The 27,391-nt window shown below is 42.6% G+C and overlaps 1 protein-coding gene and 1 long non-coding RNA gene across 4 annotated transcripts in view; one reads left to right on the top strand and one right to left on the bottom strand.

The window, feature by feature from the left end:
• Positions 1–196: 196 nt before the first annotated feature.
• LOC309540958 lies at positions 197–27,128 on the bottom strand. Of its 3 annotated transcripts, XR_014223575.1 has the most exons (4): positions 27,028–27,128; positions 16,423–16,484; positions 3,199–3,332; positions 197–425 (listed from the first exon to the last, which is right to left on the bottom strand). It is a non-coding gene; the product is annotated as an uncharacterized lncRNA (long non-coding RNA). The 3 variants fall into 3 exon arrangements; XR_014223576.1 differs by lacking the exon at positions 197–425 and having other exon boundaries at positions 3,053–3,332; XR_014223577.1 differs by lacking the exons at positions 197–425; positions 3,199–3,332 and adding an exon at positions 7,112–8,116.
• The window catches only part of GABRG1 (gamma-aminobutyric acid type A receptor subunit gamma1), a 76,625-nt gene continuing 76,313 nt past the window's right edge, over positions 27,080–27,391 (top strand). The window contains exon 1 of the mRNA XM_082238246.1: positions 27,080–27,382. Coding sequence (XP_082094372.1) covers positions 27,282–27,382 — 101 coding nt within the window. The 5' untranslated portion in view covers positions 27,080–27,281. The remainder of the gene's footprint in view (positions 27,383–27,391) is intronic.

The raw sequence follows: 27,391 nt of genomic DNA, 5'->3' as shown, positions 1-27,391 counted from the left end.
TTTTTTGTTGGTACTGTTTCACTTTTCCATTTTTTTGCAATTAGTATTCTTGCTGCAGATGCTGCATAAAGAATATTCTCTTATTTTCATTTGCAATGTCTGAATCTATTATGCTCAATAGAAATGCTTCTTTTTTTACAAAAAAAAATTCAACTTCTCATATACTCAACCATTGCAACTTTCAGTTTTCTGGATGGGAAATTTTCAAGCCTTGGTACCCATCTCAAAAAGGGGAGGAATTTGCTTCATGTTAGGATAGAGTGGTATCTGATTAATAAGGCAGACCTGCCCATAAGTACATTTCTTGGGCTTCTTAATGGAGGATAAATATTAAGACCTCAACTTTGGTAACCAACAGGCTGCATTCAATTATTTAACAAATGTGCTATCAGACAATGAAAGTGATGGTTTTTTCAAGTCTTGTACTGTAATAATAATAATAACAACAATACCAATTTTATTATTTGTACCTGTCCATCTGACTTGGCTGCCCCAGCCCCTCTGAGTGGCTTCCAGCATATACGAGAACTTAATAAAACATTCAACATTCAAAACTTCCCTATTGAAAATATTATGTTTTGCTTCAGGCTCCATTAATTGCCATCCAAGCAGGCAATTAGCAAGCTATTTAAGCCTGGATTCAAAACAATCTTTAATTAATAGTAATGTGCTAATACTTGTGCAAATAAACAAATCCTACAGTCTTGAATTCTCAAAATAAATATATGCCAGCACCTCTCCACTCAAACTAATGATTCAATAGGGTAAGACTACTGTATAGGACAATAGTCAGGACAATATATCTCAGGACCTTTTGGCTGTATGGAGATCTTGAGCGCAGTGCTTTTTGTTTGGTACAATGTGTGGAATCTTTGTAACCCCTAGAATGCAACTAGTCCATGAATGTAACTAGTCCATCGCATATTCCTTGCTCAACAGAGAATGTTGAATCCTATCTTTCTAGGGCAGCTTCCCCCAACCTTGTGCCTTTCAGATGCTTTGGGCTACAAATCTAATCAGTCCCATCCAGCATCGCTTAGACAGCAACACTATTCTGAAATGTTGCAGGAGGAGAGTTTAATGAGTTGTTATTTTTCTCACTACTACTTTTAGAAAAATTATAATTGTGCCATGTTTCATCTACATTGCTTGCATGGATGGTGGCTGGAGGATTTGGGTGTGTGTAATGATATATCATAAAGTGGTGTTGTGGGTTAAACCACTGAGCCTAGGACTTGCCGATCAGAAGGTCGGTGGTTCGAATCCCCACAATGGGGTGAGCTCCTGTTGCTTGGTTCCAGCTCCTGCCAACCTAGCAGTTCAAAAGCACGTCAAAGTGCAAGTAGATAAATAGATACCGCTCTGGTTTGAAGGTAAATGGCATTTCTGTGCAATGCTCTGGTTCACCAGAAGTGGCTTAGTCATGCTGGACACATGACCCAGAAAAACTGTCTGTGGACAAAGGACAGCTCCCTCGGCCTGTAAAGCGAGATGAGCGCCGCAACCCCAGAGTTGTCTGCGTCTGGACCTAACTGTCAGGGGTCCTTTATCTTTACCTTTTAATGATATATCATAATATTTAAGATATGGAGATGTATATAACTGATGCACACACATTCCAGCACATTTATTTGGGCTGGGAGTATGTCTTTCTGAACTCAGTGGGACTTATTTCTGAGCAGATGTGTATAGGATTGCACTGCTATTATGCAAGCTGTTGGACTTCCAAATAGTATGTCTTATCTATGTTATATTAGCTGGAAAACCCTTTTTTAAAACATGACACTTGCTTTTCTGAAATTGAAACTCTGCTTTTAATAAAATGACTATTTTTTTTAAGCCTACAGCTTCAACCAATGGGTTTTAAAAATACAGTTTTTTACATGGTATTCAAGGCTCAGCAATGATTCCATAACTTTCAACCCAAAGGAGAGTCAGAAAAGGTAGCAATGATGCTCCAGAAAAATAATGTTGAAAATACCTGGCTTTCCTAAGAAGCAAATCATTGAGATATGTGGGAAGGGAGCATGAAGGTTGCACTGCGATGTGTACTGAGAGAAGGAAGGGGAAGGAGTCTTCAGTTGTGTTTAAATGCCATCGTTTTATTAAAATACTCTACAAAGACCCTGAAATGCCACAACCAATGTATAGCATTCTTCTCTCTATTTGTAAGCTAGCTACACACAAGTCAAAAACTGAAGTATCAAGGAGAAGAGATGCACAGCTGGGTCTCTCACTGCTGGAGGGCTAAAGTACACACCTGCCTAGCGAAAGAAAGAAAGAAAGAAAGAAAGAAAGAAAGAAAGAAAGGGAAATTTGTTTGGGTGTAATACACATCAGTACAACCTGTCAAACACAGACTAACTGCCATGTATATAAAGTAAAGGTAAAGGGACGCCTGACCATTAGGTCCAGTCGTGACCGACTCTGGGGTTGCGGCGCTCATCTCGCTTTATTGGCTGAGGGAGCCGGCGTACAGCTTCCGGGTCTTGTGGCCAGCATGACTAAGCCACTTCTGGCAAACCACAGCAGCACACGGAAACACTGTTTACCTTCCCGCCGGAGCGGTACCTATTTATCTACTTGCACTTTTGGGCGTGCTTTCAAACTGCTAAGTTGGTAGGAGCAGGGACCGAGCAATGGGAGTTCACCCCGTCGCGGGGATTCGAACCGCTGACCTTCTGATCGACAAGCCCTAGGCTCTGTGGTTTAACCCACAGCACCACCCGCGTCCCCTGCCATGTATATAGACTCCTACCAAACATTCAATGAACCTCCTCCCACCCGATTCTTAGGTGGAGAATCAGGTGGGATTTTTCTTAAGTAGTCCATAGGAATGTAGGGAGAGATCCTCCTACAATAAATCCAGAGAAGAAGAGAAGAAGAGTTTGGATTTGATATCCTGCCTTTCACTCCCCTTCAGGAGTCTCAAAGCGGCTCACAATCTCCTTTCCCTTCCTCCCCCACAACAAACACTCTGTGAGGTGAGTGACTTCAGAGAAGTGTGGGTGATCTCTTCAGGATAGGGTGGCCAGGTGGGGGGGGGAAATGTCAACGAGGGGTTCCTGCCCTTTAAGCAGTTGCATAGAACTGGGAATGTCAGCAAGTCTTGAATGACAAGCTATACCTGGCTAACATTTTCTCTTCCGCAGAGCCATTGAATGTTCAGGACTTTCTCTTTTTGACCTGGTCACTCACCTTCAGGATCTGACAGCATAAGCTCCTTGACCTCCAAGAAGCATAAACTTCTTACCTCCATTGAGGCCATAGTTTCTATCCATCTCCACCTCATTCCTAACCTAGATGAGCAGGCACAGCCCCCTCAGAAGTTGCTGAAGGGCAGAGAGAGAGAAAATAAATAATTATATGCTCAAAGCTCAGACGAGGAGGGAAAGTAAAGATAAGCATTTGCTATATTTAAACAGATTATGCCTTCTAAGAAGAATTCCCAGTAGACAGACTCGAGGCACTGAGCTACCAAAGTAATCTCTCATTTCGGCTTAAGGTTGCCGACCTTAAACCACATGCTTCACGTTTGTCCTACTGAAGTTTTTATAAGCTAGGGAGTAATCAAGCTAGGGACGCGGGTGGCGCTGTGGATAAACCTCAGCGCCTAGGACTTGCCGACTGCATGGTCGGTGGTTCGAATCCCCGCGGCGGGGTGCGCTCCTGTCGTTTGGTCCCAGCGCCTGTCAACCTAGCAGTTCAAAAGCACCCCCGGGTGCAAGTAGATAAATAGGGACCTCTTACCAGCGGGAAGGTAAACGGCGTTTCCGTGTGCTGCGCTGGCTCGCCAGATGCAGCTTGTCACGCTGGCCACGTGACCCGGAAGTGTCTGCGGACAGCGCTAGCTCCGGGCCTCTAGAGTGAGATGAGCGCACAACCCGAGAGTCTGTCAAGACTGGCCCGTACGGGCAGGGGTACCTTTACCTTTTTAATCAACCTAGTGGCCTCTAGATGGAAGACTACAGCTCTCATCATCCCCATCCAGCATGGCCAATGGCCAAGGATGACAGGCATTGTCGTCCAAAATGTTTGAAGAGCACCACATTAGCTGCTGCTGGTATAAGCAGCCAGAAGACTGCAAGCAAAGGTATGTAAGAATCCTTCTGAACTGCAACATGCACCTGAAAATTTCAAGGCAACCTCCTGTGATTAAACACCAAATTTAAACAGGAGCAGTGTAGGTTTTCAAAGGATGGGTGCCCAGCAGCAAGTATCACACACATACCAACTGCAGCAATACCCTTAAATAAATACGTGTAAATGCAAATGGAACCATTATACAGTGGTACCTTGGGTTAAGTACTTAATTTGTTCCAGAGGTCTGTTCTTAACCTGAAACTGTTTTTAACCTGAAGCACCACTTTAGCTAATGGGGCCTCCTCCTGCTGCTGCCGCGCTGCCGGAGCACAATTTCTGTTCTTGTCCTGAAGCAAAGTTCTTAACCTGAGGTACTATTTCTGGGTTAGCAGAGTCTGTAACCCGAAGCGTATGTAACCTGAAGCGTATGTAACCTGAGGTACCAATGTACAGTACACTTATCAGAGATCTGGAATTGGCTGGATTTTTCTGTCAAATGTACACAGTAGCAAAGCTGGGGTTGTTTTTTGAAATGCGCAAGATGGCCTAGAGTCCACTGGTGAGAGGAGAAACATGTCACATGATAGTGAAACCAAAATCTGCATTCCTTTGAATGCTAATCAATATGTTTGAGGGGAGGGGCAAGCAGCAAGTGATAGTTGCCTTCATAGCCCAGATATTGGGTTCTCAGAACATCGGATCTTTGGAAACCCCAAATTATTTCTGTGCCAGCTTCCAACCTCCATCCACCCAACTCATCCAGAGGTTTCACATACACTTAACCCCATTCATACCTTGGCCAAGGCCAGGGCATTCACTTGGCATAGGCTGATATTACTCAAAATCTACCCAGATCACAATATACCAGTTCAGCAAACAACCCACAAAGACCACAGATTCGCAGTCAGTGAAACAAACAAAACAAAATTGTTGGTTTTATTTCCAACACTTGACCTAGTAGTTGATGAAATAAGCAGTTTGGCTAAATCCTACCTGCAGAGAATCCATAACAAAAGGCACTCGCTGTCTCAGAAATAAAGAGATAAAATCAATCTACCAAGGTGTAGCATAGATTCCATATTTTGTGAACTCCAACTGAAGAAGCCTTTCACAAGACTGAGACATTCATAACATCTTACCTTTGAAACCTGTCCTAGGGGGTTCCACACAGAGGTGGAACCAAGGTCAGTCCACCATAGCAACATGTTGGGTGCATAGTTGTAGTTAGCTTTTATTGTTCCCCCTGGTCTTATAATTTATGATTGTTTTTATGTGATTTATTTAACTTAGCGCTCTGAATGCATAGAAGCATACCCTTTTGGCCCTTAGGGAATAAGCTGGGAAGAAAGCTTGGGGGCTCTATTTAAACGAAGTCTCATACAAGCCTATACGTTTTATGCAATTTCTACAATTTAATACCTCCCTAACTCTCAGTGACAGTAACAAACAGATGAGAGGCCTAAAACAGTCCTTCAAGCCTGGTAGTTTATCGTGTAAGAAAGTCCTTTTTTCTTAAAAAATGTTTAGGGGTACTCTCATTTTGACTCAAGAAAATCACCATTTTATAGCTCAAATTGGGAAAAATAAATACAGTAAAGGGACAAAAGTACAAAGATTCACAAAATGTTTAGGGGTATGCGTACCCCTGCATACCCCCAGGGGGAAAAAGAACTGGTGTCAGATAAACCTAAAAACTACTGATTAAGAAGTGTAAGTGGTTACTGAAAATAAATAAATCTATAGGCTTGAGTTTGAGAGGGCTGTTTTTGGTGTGTGTGTGTGTGTGTGTGTGTATGTGTATGTGTGTGTGTGTGTGTGGTATAAATGCTGATCAAATAAGGCGTTAAGTTAAATCCTACTGGGCTGTGGGGAATCCATAGCAGAAGGCACTAGCCAAATCAGATATTTTTTAAAAAGCTTATTTTCACCTTGAAATTATACATGCTCTGCTTGGGGCGGGGATCACCTAGGCAAACATTTAGATAATTAATTGGTGGGTGCCTACTGATCACTTTAGTATAAAGTGTCCACTGTTTTTCTTCCATTCTATTTGCTGCAACCCTATGCCTACTTACCTGAAAGTAAGTCCTATTTAGTTTCATACTTCATATATATGTCTGTATATGCGTGTTTTACACAAGATGTGACATTATTCAATTCACTTTCAGTATAATAATTCATTACATTTTGACTCCCCATCCTTACATCCATGATGTTCCTGTTGTATTCCTTTATCTGCTGCCATATCTGCTGTTTATTTTCCGTTGTAGTATAACTTATATTACAATCATTTATTTACGCTCCTTCCCTTGCCTATTATTCAAATCCTGCTCCTGATTTCATTTGACTATAGTTCTCAAATAGTCCCAAAAGAAACTCCACTCTTCGACAAAGTTCTCATCTTAAAACAAGACTTACTTCTGAGCAGGCACTCATAGGCTTGCACTGTAAAGAACCTAGAAGCAAATTATCCATGGCTCATTTAACATATGGATGTCATTTAATTTATTTCTGAAATATTAATCTATTTAGATTGCTTGCTTGGCTTTTCTTGAAGGCTCAGGGCAGTCTAGCAAAAGCTAGCTGTTGCAACTAAGTCCCAGTGCAAGAATGGAATAAACCACAGAGCCTGGGTCCCAACAAATTCCATGAGACTTGCTCTCAATTACATGTGAATGAGATTAACTCAAGTTCTGCTGATTTCTCTCTGCTATGTGACCAGAGTTTGCTGGAATGTGACACCCAAACAGGTAGGGATTCATAAAACCACCCGGGGTTGCATCCAGATTTTGTCACGGTTAGAATACACCCACTGCAATCAACAGGCATCAAGAGAATCATGATGAACTCTAGATCCACCTCATTAACATTTCCAAATGACCAAGCTATTACAGTGGTACCTTGGGTTACATACGCTTCAGGTTACATACGCTTCAGGTTACAGACTCCGCTAACCCAGAAATAGTGCTTCAGGTTAAGAACTTCAGGATGACAACAGGATGACAGGATGCTTCAGGATGACAACAGAAATCGTGCTCCGGCGGCGCAGCAGCAGCAGGAGGCCCCATTAGTTAAAGTGGTGCTTCAGGTTAAGAACAGTTTCAGATTAAGAACGGACCTCCAGAACGAATTAAGTACTTAACCTGAGGTACCACTGTATATGATAGTTGAAATGCTCTCCAGGACCTTTGAGGGTGCCAGAAAAGCCTAATGCAGGCATGGCCAAACTTGGCCCTCCAGCTGTTTTGGGACTACAACTCCCATCATCCCTAGCTAAGAGGACCATTGGGCAGGGATGATGGGAATTGTAGTCCCAAAACATCTGGAGGGCCAAGTTTGGCCATGCCTGGCCTAACAGGTGCCAATTTTAAAAATGCAATTGACTATAGGAATAAGTGTGGGTTGGTATATGAATGAGAGAGGCCCTCAAGTTTGCAAGGATCAAGCTATTCTGCCTTTCGTGTCAGGCAAGCCTTTGGAGTTCGTCATGTCTCTACAGATTCCACTGATAGCCGCCTGGGAGGAAGCCGCCTGCTTTACTTCGCTGGCTGTTAATTAGCAGCACGGAGTGTTCACTTTCTATCAGACGTAACTCCCCAGTGCTTCTTAAATATTGCATGGAGTTTGAAATCATATGGAACTAAAGAGAGAGCAATTATTTCTAAGTCTGCTGGATTTACCTCCCTGCCCCCCCACCCCACCCCAGGCCTTCCTCGTAGTAACAACAAAAACATTTTCAATTGCTTAAGTTGCAGATTTACGTGCTTTCAGTTCAGTATCTTTGTAGAAGCTGCAAAGAGCTAAAACTGACATGGGGGAGCCCATCTCCCTATCTGGCCATGATTCCTTCCCAGGCCATGCCCTTCATTGGCTTTCCTCTGCACCATCCTCCAGTGCTTTCGCCTGGCTGAGATGCCCCTTAAATTATGGGAATCTCTCTTGTTTGCCTGAATGGAGAGGTATGCCCAAGTTTGTAGACCGCTTGACTGGAGATGGAGGGGAAATTCAGTTCAGGGCACATTTGAAGCCAAATCTGTCAAAAACCACATTTTTAAAAAACAATATGCGAGCTGAAAGACAAAATTCACACTGATCCAAATTTTGCACTTCGGTTCTCTAACTAAGAGAACCAAGTTCTACAAAAATGCATATATCAGGTGACATTTGTAAATCGCTTTGCAGGTTGCTGATGCTTTTACAATCAAGGAATGTATTGATTTTATGAAATAAAATTAAAGTGAGTAAGTGTGCATAAAAAGGAGATATTCATGAAAACGACATGCAAAGATGCATTTTTTAAGGGGAGGGTGCGTACATTACTCAAAACTGCATATAAAATATGTTTATGAAGAGATATTCACACTAAAATGTGAATATTTTCTTTTTTAAAAAAGGGTGCAGATTGCTGCAGAACATGGGGAACTTAATTTTTTATTTATTTTAATTTTAAATCCTTTATAGAAATTCATGGAGAACTTAATTTTCTTAATTGGTCAGCATAATGATCAAAATATATCTGAACTGTTGTAAGTGTTAGAATTTCATCTCTTATCTGACTGGCTGCACCAATCTACCTTTTAAAAAATAAATGGATTCATATGGCACAAAGAGTCACTACCCACCCTGGTCTTTCTGGCCATGCTTTCTATGGTGGAAAGCACATTTACACAGACTGGAGCACCAAGCACTTCCTACAATTCTCAGATTCAATAACTACAAAGTGCCGCCCTGATCCATAGACATGAGCAGCAGTCTTGTGTGCATTGCTAGCTTAAATGTAGATGTGCATAGACGGATGCACATCTTGATTCTCATCCAGACCTCATCGAAATGCCTGGATGCATCTGTTGATGTGCGCTTGGATACTGTGCCACATGCTGTCGCCTTTGACTCATCGCCCAGGATGACTACGGCTGGATCAGAGCCTGGATATCTTGCTATTATCTTGGAAGCAAGAGCCATAAGACAGTCCTACAGATGCTAAGTTGAAACTGGGTTATTGTGCACACCCTAACACCTAGGCAGCAGTCCTTAAAGTATGGGCCGCAAATTAGGAGATTTGATTTGGAAAGAAAGATATAAAAGTAGGTCCTATGTAGGGGATGGGCAAATCTGTCCCACACTGGTTTTCCACTTGGGCATCCCGGTTCATCCCCGTGTGGGTTGTTAGGATAATTCCATATGGATATTTTAAAAAACAAACCCTGTACTCTGCACGAGAACAGTTACGAACACACAAAAAGAAAGACTTGGAAGTTGAAGTAAGGCCTTCCTCTCTCTTTTCTCGGGTATAAGCAGTGGTGGATTTACGTATAAGCTAAACAAGCTATAGCTTAGGGTCCCACTCTCTTGGGGCCCCCAAAAAATTTAAAGGAAAAAGAAACACCTGGATGTGCATTTCCAAAATATAAGATAAAAAACAAATAAAATAAAACCTACATACAGCAACAGTATTTTGTCTTGTGTAGGCTCCTATGGTGTAAGTAATGGGCCCTGCTGTGGACATAGGGTATTTTTATTTCAGTAAGGCAGGCGTAGACAAACTGAGCCCTCCAGATGTTTTAGGGCTACAACTCCCACCATCCCTAGCTAACAGGACCAGTGGTGAGGGGTGAGGGGAGTTGTAGTCCCAAAACATCTGGAGGGCCGAGTTTGCCTATGCCTGCCATAAGGCTTTGACAAAGTCCCCCATTATATTCTTGTGAGGAAGCTGGTAAAATGTAGGTTGAAGTAGGTGGATTTGTAGCTGGTTGACTGAGTGACCCAAAGACTCATCAATGGTTCCTCGTCATCCTGGGGAAAAGTGACAAGTTGGGTGCCGCAGGGTTTTGTCCTGGGCCTGTTGTTGTTTAATGTCTTTATAAATGGCTTGGATGAAGAAATTGAGGGGATGCTCATCATATTTGCAGATGACACAAAACTGGGAGGGGTAGGTAATGCCACAGAAGGCAGAAAATGACCTTAACATATTGGAGAACTGGGCACAAGCTAACAAAATGAATTTCAATAGGGACAAATGTAAGGTTCTGCACTTAGGCAGGAAGAACCAGATGCACAAATATAGGATGGGGAGGGGGCACCTGGTTTCCTAGCTGTACATGTGGAAAGCATCTAGGAATATTGGTGGACCATAAGCTTAACATGAGTCAACAGTGTGATGCAGCGGCAAAAAAAGCTAATGCAATTCTAGGCTGCATCAACAGAAGTAAAGTGTCCAGATCAAGGGAAGTAATAGTACCACTCTATTCTGCCATAGAGTGGTACCATTGCTTCCCTTTATACTTCTGTTGGTGCTTGTTTTCTCCTGCTCTGGAGGGTAGGACTCAAACCAATGGCTTCAAGTTGCAAGAAAGGAGATTCCTACTAAATATTTGGAAAAACTTTCTGACAGTAAGAGCTGTTCAGCAGTGGAACAGACTCCCACGAGAGGTGATGGGCTCTCCTTCCTTGGAGGTTTTTGAACAGAGGTTGGGTGGCCATCTGTCATGGATGCTTGAGCTGAGATTCCTGCATTGCAGGGGGCTGGACTGGATAGCCCTTGGGGTCCCTTCCAACTCTAAGATTCTATGAAAACACAGCTAAGTCATTATTTTCCTCAATTCTAATTGAAGTTGCTTTGCGGGGAAATATGTAATGCAGAATTTCCTACGAAATGGCAGAATAGTTATGGTTTGTAGCTAATGTGTGTACACCGCTTCCCAAGCCAGCGATGGAAGCACACTGGATGCAGAGTAAATAGGAGTGTGTACACAGCCTCAGTAACTAGGGATGGAGGGGAAATTCAATTCAGTCTGCATTTAAAGCCATATCTTTCAAATCAACACTCTCTCAAACATTATGTGAATTGAAACATAGCTACGCTTCGTCATTCACACTTAACTCAATTTTGTGGGGCAGTTCCCCAACCAATGCTTACAAAAATTCAAAGATTAAGGGAAAGGTTGCATAAAATGAAGCTATTACTGAAAATAACATGTCATAAATGCATTATATTAGGGGAAATTGAGAGACAATGGAGTGCTGTGCTAGAATACGGATAAATTTTCATTAGGGTTTTAATTGGTTTTGTGGGGTTCTTTTGCTGAAAAATGTAGAGAACTGAATTTAAGATTGTAAAGAGAGAGAAAGAGAAACTGAGAGAAGTGGACAGATATTTCTATCCTTACCAGTTCATCGGACAGCAGCAGGAGTCAGTTACAGTGGTACCTCGGGTTAGGTACTTAATTCGTTCTGGAGGTCCGTTCTTAACCTAAAATTGTTCTTAACCTGAAGCACCACTTTAGCTAATGGGGCCTCCTGCTGCCGCTGCACCGCCGGAGCACGATTTCTGTTCTCATCCTGAAGCAAAATTCTTAACCTGAAGCACTATTTCTGGGTTAGCGGAGTCTGTAACCTGAAGCGTATGTAACCTGAAGCGTATGTAACCCGAGGTACCACTGTATCATGCTTATGTCATCAGCTTCCTATAAGCATCTGATTGTTCAGTGTGAGAAACAGGATTCTAGGGCAGGTGGCTCATTGCCTGACCCAGAAGGGCTTGTCTTCTGTTCTTAAGATCGCAAGCCATCCTTAGATGATACTAGAAGATTTATCAGCTGTAACTATTTATACTGGGTATATTCTGCTTTGACTAGGAAGCAACACGCATACCCCACATTTGGATCTCTCATTCTGGCCCCATTATTAAATTCTCACTGGAAATACCGGGAGAACAATTTTAAAAGGAGTCATTTGCAAACCCAGTTCCACAAAGGAGCTTTAAAGGTGGAAAGCATTAAGATCTATGCCTTCAGAAATTTCCCATGTCACATTCTACTCCTGGATCAGATTAAAAAGCATAAGAGTAAGAAGTCATCACTAAGGGAGTTTGTTCTGCTGGAACCTACAAATCCCTAAGGTACTGTAAAAAATTGCAGTAGTAATACTATGGGAATGGCTAAGAAACTCAGGCTAGCACAGTGAAGTGCTATTAAGATGAATGTGCTAATGGAGAAGTCTGGTCGCTTAAATAATTTAATTTGCTAAATCAATCTGGATTTAGTTCAGAACTTAGTTACTCGTTAAATTTTGCTTTTTCTGCAGCAGTGTTCTTTTCCTTGCAGATATTGGGCTTTAATAACCCTACTTCTTTCTTCTTAAAAGGTTTAGACTGTTGTGCACTACTGATACACTGCAGATGGTCTTTTCAATGCTTGCTTTATCTGCAAGGAGATTAAATCAGTTCACTGTGGCTTCACAATTCAGATGGGCAGATCAAGCCCAATGAGGGGCCAGGGAGGATCGCAGCAGATACCACCGTATTCCAAAACCCTGCTAGGCTGGAAAAGCGTGATCTCCCTTCCTGGAGTTTCCTTGTGATTTTATGTCACAGTAATTTAATATTAAAAGGGACGCGGGTGGCGCTGTGGGTAAAACCTCAGCACCTAGGACATGCCGATCGCATGGTCGGCGGTTCGAATCCCCGCGGCGGGGTGCACTCCCATTGTTCGGTCCCACCGCCTGCCAACCTAGCAGTTCGAAAGCACCCCTGGGTGCAAGTAGATAAATAGGGACTGCTTACCAGCGGGAAGGTAAACGGTGTTCCGTGTGCTGCACTGGCTCGTCAGATGCAGCTTGTCACGCTGGCCACGTGACCCAGAAGTGTCTACGGACAGCGCTGGCTCCCGGCCTATAGAGTGAGATGAGCGCACAGCCCTAGAGTCCGGCAAGACTGGCCCGTACGGGCGGGGGTACCTTTACCTTTACCTTAATTTAATATTTAAATGGATGCCTCCATAAACTATAAGTCTCTGAAATGCAAGGATGGAAAATCTGGCAATTAAATTTCAAGGAAGGAAGAAGTTGAATGCATACCAGGTGAAAATTTGCAGGAAAATTGGCTGTAGTTCAGAACCAACGATGCTGTCTAGTAAATCACCACCAGAGACTTTCTTTTGAACTATGGGCAGACAAGGGAGATGAATCAGTGAGCGATGTGTTCACAGTTTCCCATCATGCAGGAATTTGCGGTTTCTATGCATCCCTTGGACACATCAAAGAACCAGAGATTCCCTGTTTTTACAGACTTTAATCTTTGCACTCCTTTTAAAAAACAGTTTGCTGTCCAGTGCATCCATGAATAGCCATAATGACAACAACAGCATAACACCTCGGGTACAATGAGCCTTTTCAGATGTCACATTCCTGACTTAATAAACCATAGTTTATTAAGCTGGGAGTGGGCAGCAGGCTCCTGGGACTTGCTCCTCACCTCTTTTCCTCCTCCATTTGTGGTGAGCTTTAGTGCTTCAGTTTTGGTTTGTGCATACCAGAGTTCCCGATTGCATCCAAAATGGGGTACTCTGGTTGAATGCCAAGTTAACTAATGAGGGTCATATTATGGTTCAAGTTGCTGGACAATAAACTGACATTAAAACAGAGTTACTAATTCTGGATGTAATGTGGATATCTGGTTTACTTTAAACAGAGCAGGATTGAAGCATCAAAGGGAGAGTGTGAGGGTGTTTTTTTTTTTTTAAACAAAACATAAAACTTATCTTGTCCCTTTATGTTTTGTTTTGTCTTGGACTATGATTCATATGCTATCATAGTAGAATGGGAGATTCTTTCCGCTGTTTACAGACTAGCATATGAGCTGCAGCCACAAATAACTCAGAGTGTGTTTCCAAACTCAGCCATTAAAATTCTGCTCTGGAGTTCTTCCTCGGCCAATCCCAGTCCTTTAGGCAGCTGGCTGATTGCAGCCCATTAGCATATGTCGGTCCAGAAGTGCCTCTTGATTGATATCAATTGTCCAAATTATGGAGGAAACAACCACAAATCATGCCAGAGACAGAGGCTCGTCCATGGCACAGACACACTCCCAAGTCACACCTGTTCTGCCTTTCAAGTTGACAGACACGGGCTTGAGCAGCACAGCGGGATGCAGTGAGTTCCCTAGACCCCACTGGGGAACATTGCCAGGATTTCTGCCTCATAAATCCTGGCGTTCCCCTGCCTGAACCTCCTCGTTGCCCTCCCACCACCATTGACTCATTTTTTTTTTTTATAAAATTTTTATTGGGTTTTCACATTTTATATAGACAAAGACAAAAACACAAAAAACATAAAAACAAACAAACAGAAAAAAAACAACAAACATATATAGTTTCCAAAAAAAAACAACAACTTATTTTCTAACCCTGGTCATTGACTTCCCCCCACCCCCTCCCTTGCATCCCTATTCCCAAATTTGTATCAGCAAATTGGCATTTCCTTATCCATCTTAATACTAGTCCTTTATATATATAAAAAAAGCAAAATTAAATTTATTCTAAGTTGGACCTCAGTTCCCTTCCAACGATTTCCCATTTTGTCTTAAATAATAATCTTGTTAGCTAAATCCCATAGTCTTAAATGTTGTTGAAACTAAATTCTTCCCTCCCTCCCTTCCCCGGTTTGTGTCCCTTCCGAAAACATGTCCAAAATAGCAATTATTAGCCCGGATTCCTTACGTCCGAGGCTCTCAAATCTCTTTCAGTCCCTCTCCGCCGGCCTAGTTGGCAGTCCTTTATGTCGGTCTTCACGTTTCGAAAGAGTTCTTTCACAGTCAGTCCAAAGTCTCTTCCCATATTTGCAAGCAACTGCTGAGGAATTTCCACAAGGCATGAATTTTGAACATAATCAAAGTCAGAGTCTATGTGGAGGCCCCAATTATATTTATATTTCCGGCTCAGCTGTGGATTCTTTCTCAGCCAGGTTCTCATTACATTGAACAGAACTACTTGTTTCAGGATTCAAGGTCATCAATTGTTCACTCATAGCCGTAGTCTGTTCCTGTAAGATTCCAACCAAATAAAACATCCTTTCGATTTCTCCCAGTATCTTTCCATCCACAGCCATTGTAATTCCACAGATTTCCCCCTAGAGGGAATCTGGTTACTTAGTATTCTTTTCTCCAACAGTCCTCTGTCTTATTATTGATTCTTTGTTTCCAACAATTTTAGTTCAATTGTAACTCCTTTTAATCCAGAGGGGTCTTAAGTAGCAATTTTTCTACTATTAACAGTCCGTTTGACAGCTTTGACAGCTGTCAAACTCTGCTCTTCTTATACCAGCTCCAAAGTAGGACACTCCCGGGCCCGGGAGGGGGGGTTGCTTACAACAGAAATATACCCCTTCCAACACTCCTCTCTCCTGCTCAAAGAAAAAAAAATTCCTTTTCCAAATCTTGGAAGTTACTGTCTTTTTAAACTCACCCTTTACAGGGTAGGCACTCCAGCTTAGTTCTTTTATCGTTGCTCTGGATCGTCTGCAAGGGGGGGGGGTGCGGACTTCCTTTTAACACATCCCCCGATCGTCTCAGATTCAATAGGTGAAATTCTTAGAATCCAAATTCAATTAACTCACGGGTTCTTTTTCTCAGCCGAATTTCAAGGAAGGAAGTCAGCGCTCTCCGGTCATGGCTCGCGGCTTCGCTCAGCAGAGGTAGCGATGGACTCTCGGTGCCACGCCACCCCCCGTATCCCCTCCGCAGCCTTTAAAAAGGCTCTTTGCGAATCAGGGGGGGCGCTTAAGGCACCCACCGAGTCTTCAGTCCGCAGGCTTCCGTGCCTGCGGTTTTAAGGGTCCCCGTGTCGCCGGCACGGCAAAGACCCGTCCCCCGCTGAGCCGATTCCCTCCGGAGCTCGGAGGGAATCCGCCATTCCCAGATCGCGCCAACCCCGGAAGGCTTCCCCCAACCATTGACTCATGATGTAGCCAGAAACCCCTTCTTTTCCCTTTCTTGATCAGTGTTGTCAACGTTGACCACACAAGCCATTGGTTTGACAGATTTTCACATAATAAACTCTGTGTTCTCTATCACGCACACAATCTGTACTTCTCCGCAAAGATTTGTGGATCAGGGCCAAAGACGGTGTTTCTTGATTCAGCACCTGCAGTACCATCTGGCATTCTTGTCTTCTGGTCAAGATGTCAAAAATACTGGCTAAAAGAAGTTAATGTACTTGTCAAAGTGAATTTGGGTCTTCTTGCTTTGTCCCTTTGAATCTGTTTACTGAAGATTTGTCTTCCATGGTGTCTAGATTATTTAGATACCGTATGCCATTGATGTCTGCTGTGCACACACACAATTAAAAAGTTTGAACTCATTTCGAACATTGCAAAACTGCATAAGAATGGAATTTTAAAAATGACTTTAAAAACTTCAAATCAGTAGAATTAGAAGTTAACTTTCAGATCTAACTTTCAAGCCTACAAGAACATTTCCATTGATGTTATGTAAACTAAGGCAGATCATAAGATCAAAATTAGAAGCTACACATTTGAAGGCTTAGCTGGTGTGATGAACAAACTCACCGTATATTAGCACAAGGTTCTTGGATCATACTGCGCTCCTGTGTAGATGAATGGATCTGCTCCTAAAACAAAGTGACACTTAGTGAGTTTTTGTAGAGTAAGTCACCTTGGCATCAAATAGTTATCTGTCCTCTCCAATATTCAGCCTCTCTGAACATAAGATGCCATATTGCACACATAGAAGCTATTTAAAACTTCCAGAAGAGACCTACAATTGCTGCTTTTTAAAAGGCTGTAGTGAAGGCCCTTTCCCTTCAACCCTTCAATTTTTCTACTTTCTTGGATATTCTCTTGACGCACAATGGCAAGAAGGATGGGGTTGTGCTGCCCTAAATTATGATACTTAAAATTATAACCTATTAAGGGATTGTCCCGCTTTCAATCACACATCCCGGCACATACAATGGGATTCCAATGCAAATTACTGTTATTTAAAAGAATTTACTCAAGAGTTAGTTCACATGTTAAACTGAAGAGTAGATGACATTATAGTTCATAGACATTTTAAGGAAAGTATAAGAGAGAGAGATGGGGAGGTCAGTCCTGTCACTAAATTCAATGTAAATACTTCCTTCCTACTAAGCATGTTGAAGATTGCTATCCAAGGTAACAATGGACCTGTTAATAAAGCTTCACTGATATATATTGCTAAACACATAGATTAAAATGACAAATTCCTAACTGGCTAGTCTAATGTAGCTTTTTTAAAAAGGAGGAGGAGGAGGTGGTCAATTTTTTGGAACTGCAATTCATTGTTTCTTTTTTTTTTTTTTTTGAGGGTACAGAGGTCACGGTTTATTCCTTTTTTTTTTTTTGCAAGTAAATTTTTATTCAGAATTTGTAAAAGAAAAAAAAAGGACAAACAAATACAAAAATAGACATTTTAACATAAATTATTCATCCTATTTTCATGCTATACAAAAAGTAAGCATACAATCATACAAAAAAAATAATATAAGCATTAGGCTCTACTTAGCCTTTGACTTCCCTCCACCCTTTTGGTAAGTATCAAATAAATCCCGGATTGCGTAATTAGTTTATTAAAGTTTATACTTATTAGCTGATAAAGTTTTTCTAATACCGCCAGTTCCTCCTATATATCCGTTCCAATATATTTCCAAAATTTACTCCAATTTTTTTGAAATTTCTGGTCGTCTTGGTCTCGTATTCTGCCTGTTAATCTATCTAGCTCGGCATAGTTAATCATTTTGACCTGCCAGTCACTTACGTTAGGTATATTTTCTGTTTTCCAGTTTTGTGCCAGCATAATTCTTGCGGCTGTGGTGGCATAGAGAAAAAATTTTTTATCCTCATTTTTTATTTCCTTACCCATAATTCCCAGCAAAAAGGCCTCAGGTCTTTTGGGAAAAGTATATTTAAAAACTTTTTTAAGTTCATTATAAATTGCTTCCCAAAAAACCTTCACCTTCATTGTTTCTGTATAGATCCCAGCAAAACATATGTAAGTGTACTAGGTGAAGAAAACAATGTAAATTAGGATTTTCCACCTGGTGATATTTCTAGATGAAATTGGTGATTTCATTACTAAATACATTAAAATAGAATAAAATTTAACTAGAAGAGTGGGACAGTTTTGTGCTTGGCGATAAAAAATAAACATGTTTGCTCTTTACTGGGTTTCAGTTAAGGTGGTGAAAGGGGTGGGAAGAGATGCCAAATTCTAACTATCACAAGCTGACTATTGCCTGCTCACTCATCACTATCTATTTGGGATGAGTCTAGATCTCCAATGTGCCTCACTGAAGGAGTAACAAACTGTACTAGCCAACACACTGAACTCCATGTGTTTTGAAGAGGGATATTTCTGACCATTTGTCTTGTCTCCAGAAAGAACGAGTCACTATTAAACAAGTGATCCACAACTGGCCCATATCCACAATTGAAATATTTTCAAATAAATATTTCACTGGCTATTTCATTAGGCAGTAAGTGTTAGGATTGAGCATAAGCCCAAAGGTTGTTAATATGTCAGTTCAAACAAGGAAAGGCCTATCTTCCTACAAATGTACACAATAAAACTTGTTTCTGGATAATTGTGACCAGACCTGTTAGCCCTATTATCTATTTCTTCAAATGCCAAACAAGTTGGTTCTGCATAAAGTTCTGCAAATAATGCATTTTCTTGGAGCTGTCCTTACGAAAATTGCCCATTTTCCAAAGCAAGGAGCTCTCCCTTCCTGAACCACAATTTGTAGTCAAGAACAAACCTTGGCTACAAATTGTGGCTAAGGAAGAGACAGCTTAACTGCGATCCCAAGTTGAGATGCCATGCCACTCTGAGCCAAAGCATGCTTACAAGCCAATGTACCACCCAGATTCTGTGCTGGTGGGAACAGGACAAACTAGAAGACAGATTTAGCTTTCTTTCTCAATAAATGAGCATAACCCATATCTAAGTCAGGAAAGGTTTTTTGTTTTTAGCTGCTTGAGGTAGGGGAAGGCAGTGTGGTGTAGTGGTTAAGAGTGGTAGACTCATAATCTGGTGAACTGGCTTCGCTTCCCCGCTCCTCCACATGCAGCTGCTGGGTGACCTTGGGCTAGTCACACTTCTCTGAAGTCTCTCAGCCCCACTCACCTCAAAGAGTGTTTGTTGTGGGGGAGGAAGGGAAAAGGAGATTGTTAGCCGTTTTGAGACTCCTTAGGGTAGTGATAAAGTGGGATATCAAATCCAAACTCTTCTTCCCCTTCTTCTTCTTTTGTGTGGGGACACACAAACATTCTGCCCTCTAGGTTTTCCTCCAATGAAGTGTACCTTAGGAGTTTTTCTCCCCCTACTTGTGATCCATTTGGTATAGTCCATTTGGATATCTAGTCCATTTGAGAAGAAAATCCTGTTCAATTAAAGGAGGTTGAACTGAAATATTTTCAGGTAGAATTGTAGAGTTGGGAGGGTAGTCTAGTCCAATCACCTGTGATGCTGGAGTCTTCTGCCCAGTGTGGGGTTTGAACTCGCAACCCTGCGATTAAGAGTCTGATGCTGTACCAACTGAGCTATTCCAGTCAGATAATTTAATGATTCCAGCATTCCTAAATATCACTTTGAAAAACCACTGATTGTTTAAATACAGGATAAAGAGATATTTTTTAATACGTATATAAAAAAACCTTATTGTCCTATAAAGTTGGTCTTAAAGAAATTACTGGACAATCATACTGTTAGTAGCTGCACATAAAGCATTACACTGGATTACTGAACTGTACTTGAACAAATGAAGAGGAAGAAGAGGAAAGTTTAGCTTAAAGGGCACGGAAAACAGACTATGAAAGCCTAATTTTTCATTTCTGCTGTTGTATCAGGGTGAAAAATAAGCGAAACAATTGCATTCTACCAAATAGTCAATATGTCTGCTATTTAAAAAATTGTGTAAAGCTCTTATTTCCTACAGTTAAATACCATTTTAATTAAGATGTCATTGATTAGCTGCCTCGATTGCTTACATTACTCATTAACATGATTACTAGCAGCACGACTACGGCAACACTTAAAAATTAAATGAAGGACGTAATCCTTAGCGTGGAAGTGCTTCTTTTCTTTTTGTTTTCAAGAAGCACTCGAGGCCAAACTTTTAATAACAATGAATTGCACCTTTCCTGCTTGCTCCATGTGCCTGAACACCAGAATGACATGTGCAGAAGGATGTTCCCTCCATGAGTAGAGTTCATGTCTGCAGGAGTGAGGCCGTATCTCTTGCCTCTGACGACTTGCTCCAGGCCGTCTGCACCCCTACACCTGCATGCTCAGAGCAGGTGTTTGCAAAGGGGTGGCTCTGTGTGGGCAGCTGCTCACACCACTAGTAGCAATCCATTGCAGACTCTCAACACACAGGTGTCGAGAACGGGGTCTGTGATGGAGATGGCAATGTGGATGGGACCAGGAGGTTCTGCCCTACCACACCCTTCTCAATTCAGCACATGCATGAACAGCGCCTTTTATTTTTTTAAGGGTATAAGCCAGGGGTCAGCAACCTAAGGCCCATGGGCCACAAGCGGCCCACAGGGGTCATTTTACTGGCCCACAAGCTGCCCCTGAACCGTAGAGATCTAGACTCATCCCAAATAGATAATGATGAGTGAGCAGGCAATAGTCAGCTTGCGATAGTTAGAATGTGGCATTTCTTTCCACCCCTTTTACCACCTTAACTGAAACCCAGTAAAGAGCAAACATGTTTCTTTTTTATCTCCAATTTCTAATTGTATGCTAAACCGAGGTGCAAAAATAGCCTTAAGTTGCACAGCTCTCTCTCTCTCTCTCTATGTCTCTCTGTGTGTGCCAGCATTCAAACCATGGTGTCAATCCCAATCTTCTCACCACTGAAATCTAAGCCCTAGCAATAAGACTACAGTTTGTAGAAAAATCTTCACATTAAATAAGGGAGGATCTGAATATCTGTACAAGAATAACAACATCAGAAGCATTCTTGACTCATATTGATTTTAAGCACATTTAAGATTCAGGACAAGACTTCTACAAAAGTTGTTGAAGACTGTATTTAGGCCGCTTTTATGACTCATCAGCCAAACAAAGTGGTTTCTGGCATAAGTGTTGCTGTTGGTTGACTCAAGATGCAATTTCCACCTGGCAGTTACATTCTGGAATTTTTATTTTTATTTTTTTACATTTAAGGTTTCTCTCCAAAGAAGAAAGGAACTGTGTCATAATTTAAAAAATGGCACCCTCTGAGAAGTTCCAAGACATGTCTGTATTAGGCAAGCAGGGATTCTGTTGCTTCTCTTTTCTATCTATTCTCACAAATAACAGATTTCTACTGCATCTGAAATTTGCTTTGTGAATACACCATCCCCAAAAGAGCACTGTGTGAAACAAATTTAAGATACATGCTGCAGATACTTATGTGTGCATAGTGATCACAGTGAAGAACCACATGCAAGTTTCAAAGAGTTCCCTGCATCAGAATAATTTTTGCTGTAGGAGAATGATAATGTCCTTACAGGAACAATAAAAAAACCATTTCACTCACCTGACATGTTATGCATTCTTGAAACTGTAACCATGCTATCTTTAAAATACATTTATGGAAGGCTTTCTAAACTTTTGTTATACAAAAGTAATAAAAAGCCAGTCTTGTTGCCTACTATTGATAAAGCTTGCTGCTAGCAAAAACAACCATTTTTACAGACTCAAACAATCTTTGTTAAGTGTAACCATTTGCAGATGTTTAGTAACTAGAGAAGTACAAAATGATACTTTTAGAAATGCTTATTTTGAGAGAGACTACATTTAATAAGTGTACTAAACAAAGTTTCGCCTGTCAAAATATACAATTTGAAATGCATATATATATATGAGCTAAGAACTGCATTGAAACATTTGGGAAACACAATAGCCATTGGAGAATTTCCAAATCGGTAATGGATAGTGTTGTGCTGTGAAGGTACACACCTGACCTCCTAACAGCTTATATACTTATAAACCTATCTGTATACCACAATATCATAAAAAATATATCACAGTGATTTTCAGTAACATAAAAACATAAAACCAGACAGTAAAACCATAAAGTTACAAACAAGTTAAAAGCAATACAATAAAACATCAGTAAGCAATTGTAGAGGAGTGGTCTTAATTGCCTGCATAAGCCTTTCATTGTATTTGTTATATTTCTATGCTGCTTTTCACTCACAAAAATCACAAAGCAACTCACAAACAACATAGTAGAACATCTCTTTTTTAAAAATAATATTTATTAATTTTACAACAGTTTACAACAGTAAACACAACACTACAAAAAAAGAAACAAGAAAAGAAAAAAACAAAAGGAAAAAAAAACACAACACAGTACAGAAACACTACAAAACACTAACACATAAGATTGCAGACCAGTTTCTATCACAATTCACAAAGAGCAAATTCTTCAGCGTCCCTTCTGGGAAGACCAAGCCACCTGGAATGAGGTCTGGGGTGCATCTCTTTCTCAGTCTGTTGATTGTTGCCATGACATGTCCTCCCAAAATGATTGCAAAAGCTATGGAAGTTTTTGTGTATATTGCAACTGAACTGTGATTGACAATGACGTTTCCAAAACAGTGTCTGAACACAGGATTAAGAGAAATGGCTCAAAAAACAATGTAGCTCCTTTGAAGGTTGAGAGAGAGAATTTTACTAAAGAGATAAAATGAGAAGGAATATCTCAGCAGGACAGCCAATGAGAATACCTTCATACATGTGCTCATTCTGAGACCAACTAGATACTCTTGGTGGTGAAATTTACTTCCAACCCTTTGGACTTGAAAGTGTATTTGCAAGCTCACCCTAAACAGACAGCAAAGGATGTGTCATTCTGCTTCATACAAGAGGGTTGGTGAACTGCAGTCATCTTTGTGTTGTGACTAATCGAGCTACCAGCAAAAGCACAACTCTGTGGCCCATGCAGAACTTCCTGGACGCAAGGATTAGGCACCCTGCAAACTGAAAAGTTTCCAGTTACTATAAACGTGTTGTGGTGGCTCCTGCCAGATCTTCTCCATCCCCATAGCAACAGCCGAGTCTCAAAAAGCTTCAGCGGTATGCTGCTCATTAACATTGCTTCAGAGATTGGGTTGGGTACCAGTCTGCCCATCACTGGTGCATTCAGTTGTGAGCATGTGAGATTAAAGCCAGGGAAGGTGGATTAGTTGGCATAAGCCATTTAAACCAGAAATTCAAGTGTCTTTTATGGGAAGTGTATATTACACAAATCTAAAGGGGTAAAGTGCCTTAGAGCCTGCCAGAAATAATAAGCTCTAAGAGGTGGCCTCCAGCATTAAGATAATATATCTACTGTGCCCTGGTGAGTGGCTAGGTTTGCTACTGGGCCAAAATAGCACATGCTGTCCTCCCCCCAATGGCTTGCTGCCACATTTTATTGACACAATATTACACTTTTTGCATTTGTAGGTTGTTAAGAAGGAGGACTCAATGATACCTCCTGAATACCAAATGTGAGCCTCTTGTTACTGATCCTTGCTACTGCAATGTCAATACAGTAAAGGTAAACAGTTAAGTCCAGTCAAAGGTGATTATGGGGTGCGGCGCTCATCTCGCTTCAGGCCGAGGGAGCTGGCGTTTTTCCATAGACAGCTTTCTGGGTCATGTGGCCAGCATGACTAAACCGTTTCTGGCACAATGGGACACTGTGACGAGAGGCAGAGCGCATGGAAACACCATTTACCTTCCCGTCACAGCGGTACCAATTTATCTACTTGCACTGGTGTGCTTTTGAACTGCTAGGTTGGCAGATTCAACGGGAGCTCACCCCGTCACACAGATTCGAACCGCGACCCTTCCGATTAGCAAGCCCAAGAAGCCCAGTGGCTTAGACCACAGCGCCACCCACTCCCTTTTAATGTCAGTATGATATTATAGTTTGTGATATTTCACTGCATCAGTATTAAACACCTGTCCTAATCATGTTACATCTGAGGACAGAGCTTCAACATTGCTAGAGAGAAGTATTTGACTCAGCTTGCCTGTATGGCAAGAGCTGCCAGGTCTCAAACAGGAAAGCATGCACATCTCTGCAGCTGGAGCATCTTCCTGGACAGCTTACCTGGGGTAGCCCACCCAAGTTGTCCATTGGACCCTCCTGTACATGAAGTACTATGAAAGGAGGTCCTGCTTAAGTTAGGTCGTGTCTGCACAACCATGTCTTCCTGGCTCAAGTGCATTCCTGTGGGTTCTTTTGATTGCTGATTGGCCCTGACTTTTGCTTTGTCCTCAGCCCTGACTTCGGGCTTGCTCCCCAGCTCCAATTCCTTGGTTCACCTCCTGGCTCCTGATTCATCTCAGATAACTGTCGACAACCCATCCCTGACATCATGACAGTGATGGAACATGTAAGCGTTCACATTATTCTGAGCTCTTATCCCAGTAGAACTTAAAAAGAAGTCATCTTCCAATTCTACATGAAACTAATTTACTTGTAAATGAACATAGATCTAGTCATATAGATGTATTCCGGCCTGTATGCATGCAGTAGTGCATTAAAATTACTCTTGTGAATTCATCCTACCAATAAGTACATGAAGGATTGCAGCATGCACTTTACAGCACAATTCCATTCTGTAATAATGTTCGCTGGAGCTCTTTAGGGGTCCATTTCATCACATCTTAGCATCCTCTATCATTGTACCTTGGAAATATGCCATCAATGGGCACCCAAGACTCTTTACCAGAAATTTGAGTATATTATATGCTGTGTAGGAAAGGGAATCTTTGCTCATAGATGTTCATGTGTAGGTATGACCTCACCATGTACTGCTGAAAGTAAATATGAGAACAGACACTTGGTGCAGCAGTAGCAAATACCCCACTGCCACCGTTTGTCAAATACTCACAATCCCTTTTGCCTTGTAATATTGCAGCAGGCACTGTGGAGCTTAACATTCAGCCACTGCATACAAAGTTCAGCTGAAAAACCCTAAAGGGAACAGGTAAGTATTGTAGGCACGGCAGTTAGTAATCCAAAGAGATGGAGCCCTGGAAGCACACTGCAAGTGAGAGGGGCTGAGGCAAAGCAGCACTCCCATTTACGGCTGTTCCCTTCCCTCTCTTTTTTGTAATTCACCCCTCGCATCTGTTTAGCTAAAGGCAACCCATTACAGCTGTTAACTGGTGCTCATAACTACCTTTGTCTCCCAGCTTTCCACAGGCAGCAGTCCAGTAGACACAGCAGCAACCTTGTCGGTACCATACAGACCAGAAGTCAGGCCCACATACTGACCACCACTGCCACCTACAATTCGGAGAGATTGTCAGCTGTTCTGTCCTTGTTCCTTGGCAAACCTAATGGAGCAAGAAAGGGACATAACACCCACACGCCGCACTCTGCCAAGTGCTTCCAAGGGCACAGGCACCACAGGCACCCTTCCAAGACTGTAGAGTTGGCAACCTCATCTGCACATTTTTCTTTCTGGATCCGGCTGCTCTCCGATTCTGTTCAAATTCACCTTGTTTTCCGTTGCAGCTGAGTCTTTATGCGAATATGTGGGCCTGAGATAAAGAGCCCTGCGTCCCGTTGTTCACCAGAGCTGCCTTCAGGATATGTCCTACACTGGAAAGGGGGTCCAAAGCGGGAAACAGCTCCACTCACCACCATCAAAGGATCGGTCCCTCATCTACATTCTCTAGCACAAGAAGAGCAGGCTCTATAGTGCAAAAGAGCCACGGGGAATCACAATGAGCTGGGCTAGGAAGGTGAAGTAGAGTGATGGGTTTGTGCCTCCATCACTATGCCAAATATTTTCCATTTAGCCCCATGCAAAGCATGCTCCGAATGTCTTGGTAGAACCATGGACCAAAGGTTTTATTTTATAAAGAAACTATTTTTGTTCCTCTCCTTCCTAGACTTTGCACAGAAGTCTTCAGGTGTGTCCTAGCCAAACCTATTTTAAAAACCTATTTGGTTTCAGTGGAAGTGTTGGACATAGGAACCAACTCCTAGGGGCCGAGGTTCTTTCGGTCCCCCCAAAAAAAATATTTGAGGGGGCCAGGCCTTCTCAAAATTTGATGGGCATCTTGTGATCAGTTTTGAGGGCTTGCCTCCCCCCAATATTTTATTCAAATTGGCACCCTTGAGATGGAGTATTAGGTATAGCGAATAGCGGCAGTATTAATTAATACTGAATACAACCATGTGACCTTGCATATCTAGGGTGTAGAAAAAAGAATTAGAATACAGATATCGAGGGAGGGGGGGTAAGGAACTGAAATAAAGCCTTAGTAGCTACATGTTTGCATCTGCAGTTCACTTTCTTCTCCTTTCGTTAAAATGTGTGTTTTCCCCTTTGATTAAAACCTGTGTTTTCCTACAACCACTGGGCTTGGAAACTTTAAAGGGGGAAAATGGCGGGGGTGGGGGAGACAGAGAAATGAATCTGTTGTGTGGTGGAAAGAAATCTCTTGATCGAGCAAGGAACGCAGGATTAGCTGCATAGGAATTTGCTTCAGCCGAGACCCCTTTTCGGAGCTTGGCAACGCAGATCCAGAGAGAGAAACTCTCCCGCCACTTTTCATGGAGGGGAGGTTTCCCCCCTCGCTCTTTCCTGTGAGAGTTTTGCTGGAAAGAGAATATCCCTAGGAAGCACACCCCCCCCAACCAATTCTAAAAAGTTGGAGGAGGAAGCAACGCCCCAGTTTACACGAATAACCTCCAACTTTCCTCCACAACAGTGGCGTAGCGTGGGTTGTCAGCACCCGGGGCAAGGCAAGCAATTTGCGCCCCCTAACCCGTGGATTTGCGCCCCCTAACCCGTGGATTTGTGCCCCCTAACCCGTGGATTTGCGCCCCCTAACCCTAACCCCCAGATGTTGCGCCCGGTGCGGCCGGCCCCCCCTGCACCCCCCCACGCTACGCCACTGCTCCACAAGCAGAAAGCCCGGAGCCCTTCCCAGCAGCAGCCCCGCTCCCTATTATTGCAGCAGCCCGCCAATTTCTCCTCTCTCCCCTCAGCCCCGCTTTCGAACGGAAAGCAAACCCCGCCCCCGGGCCGGCTTGATTGGCGCGCTCGATCATTTATGGCGCGGGCTGAGGCGCCGATTGGCCAGTCACGCCTTGACGGCTCCTCCGCTCCCGGACCCGCGGCTACCTGTTTGCTGAGGGGTTTCTCGCGCTCTCCTTAACTGCTGCTGCCGCCGCCGCCGCTACTACAACTATTATCGCGAAAGCAGCAGCGGCTGCAGCAGCAGCAGCAGCCGGAGGGCAAGTGGCGGCGGCGGCGGCGCTGGTGTTGTGCTGCTGCTGCTGCTGCCATTTGCGAAGTGGAGACGGGAGTCTGCGGACCCGGCGCGCCAGCAGCAGCAGCAGCAGCAGTGGCAGCTGGAGCCAGAGCGCCGAGCGCGCATGGAGCCGGAGTTGGGTGCCTGCTTCCCTTCGCGTCCGTGGAGCCCCCGCGGCGGCGCGAGGCTCCTGCTGCTGCTCTTGACGGTGCGCCTGGGCAGCTGGTGAGTAGC

Source organism: Podarcis vaucheri (genome assembly GCF_965113315.1).
Source record: "Podarcis vaucheri genome assembly, chromosome: 9".
Taxonomy (NCBI): Eukaryota; Metazoa; Chordata; class Lepidosauria; order Squamata; family Lacertidae; genus Podarcis; species Podarcis vaucheri.
This window is presented reverse-complemented; position numbering and strand designations above follow the sequence as displayed.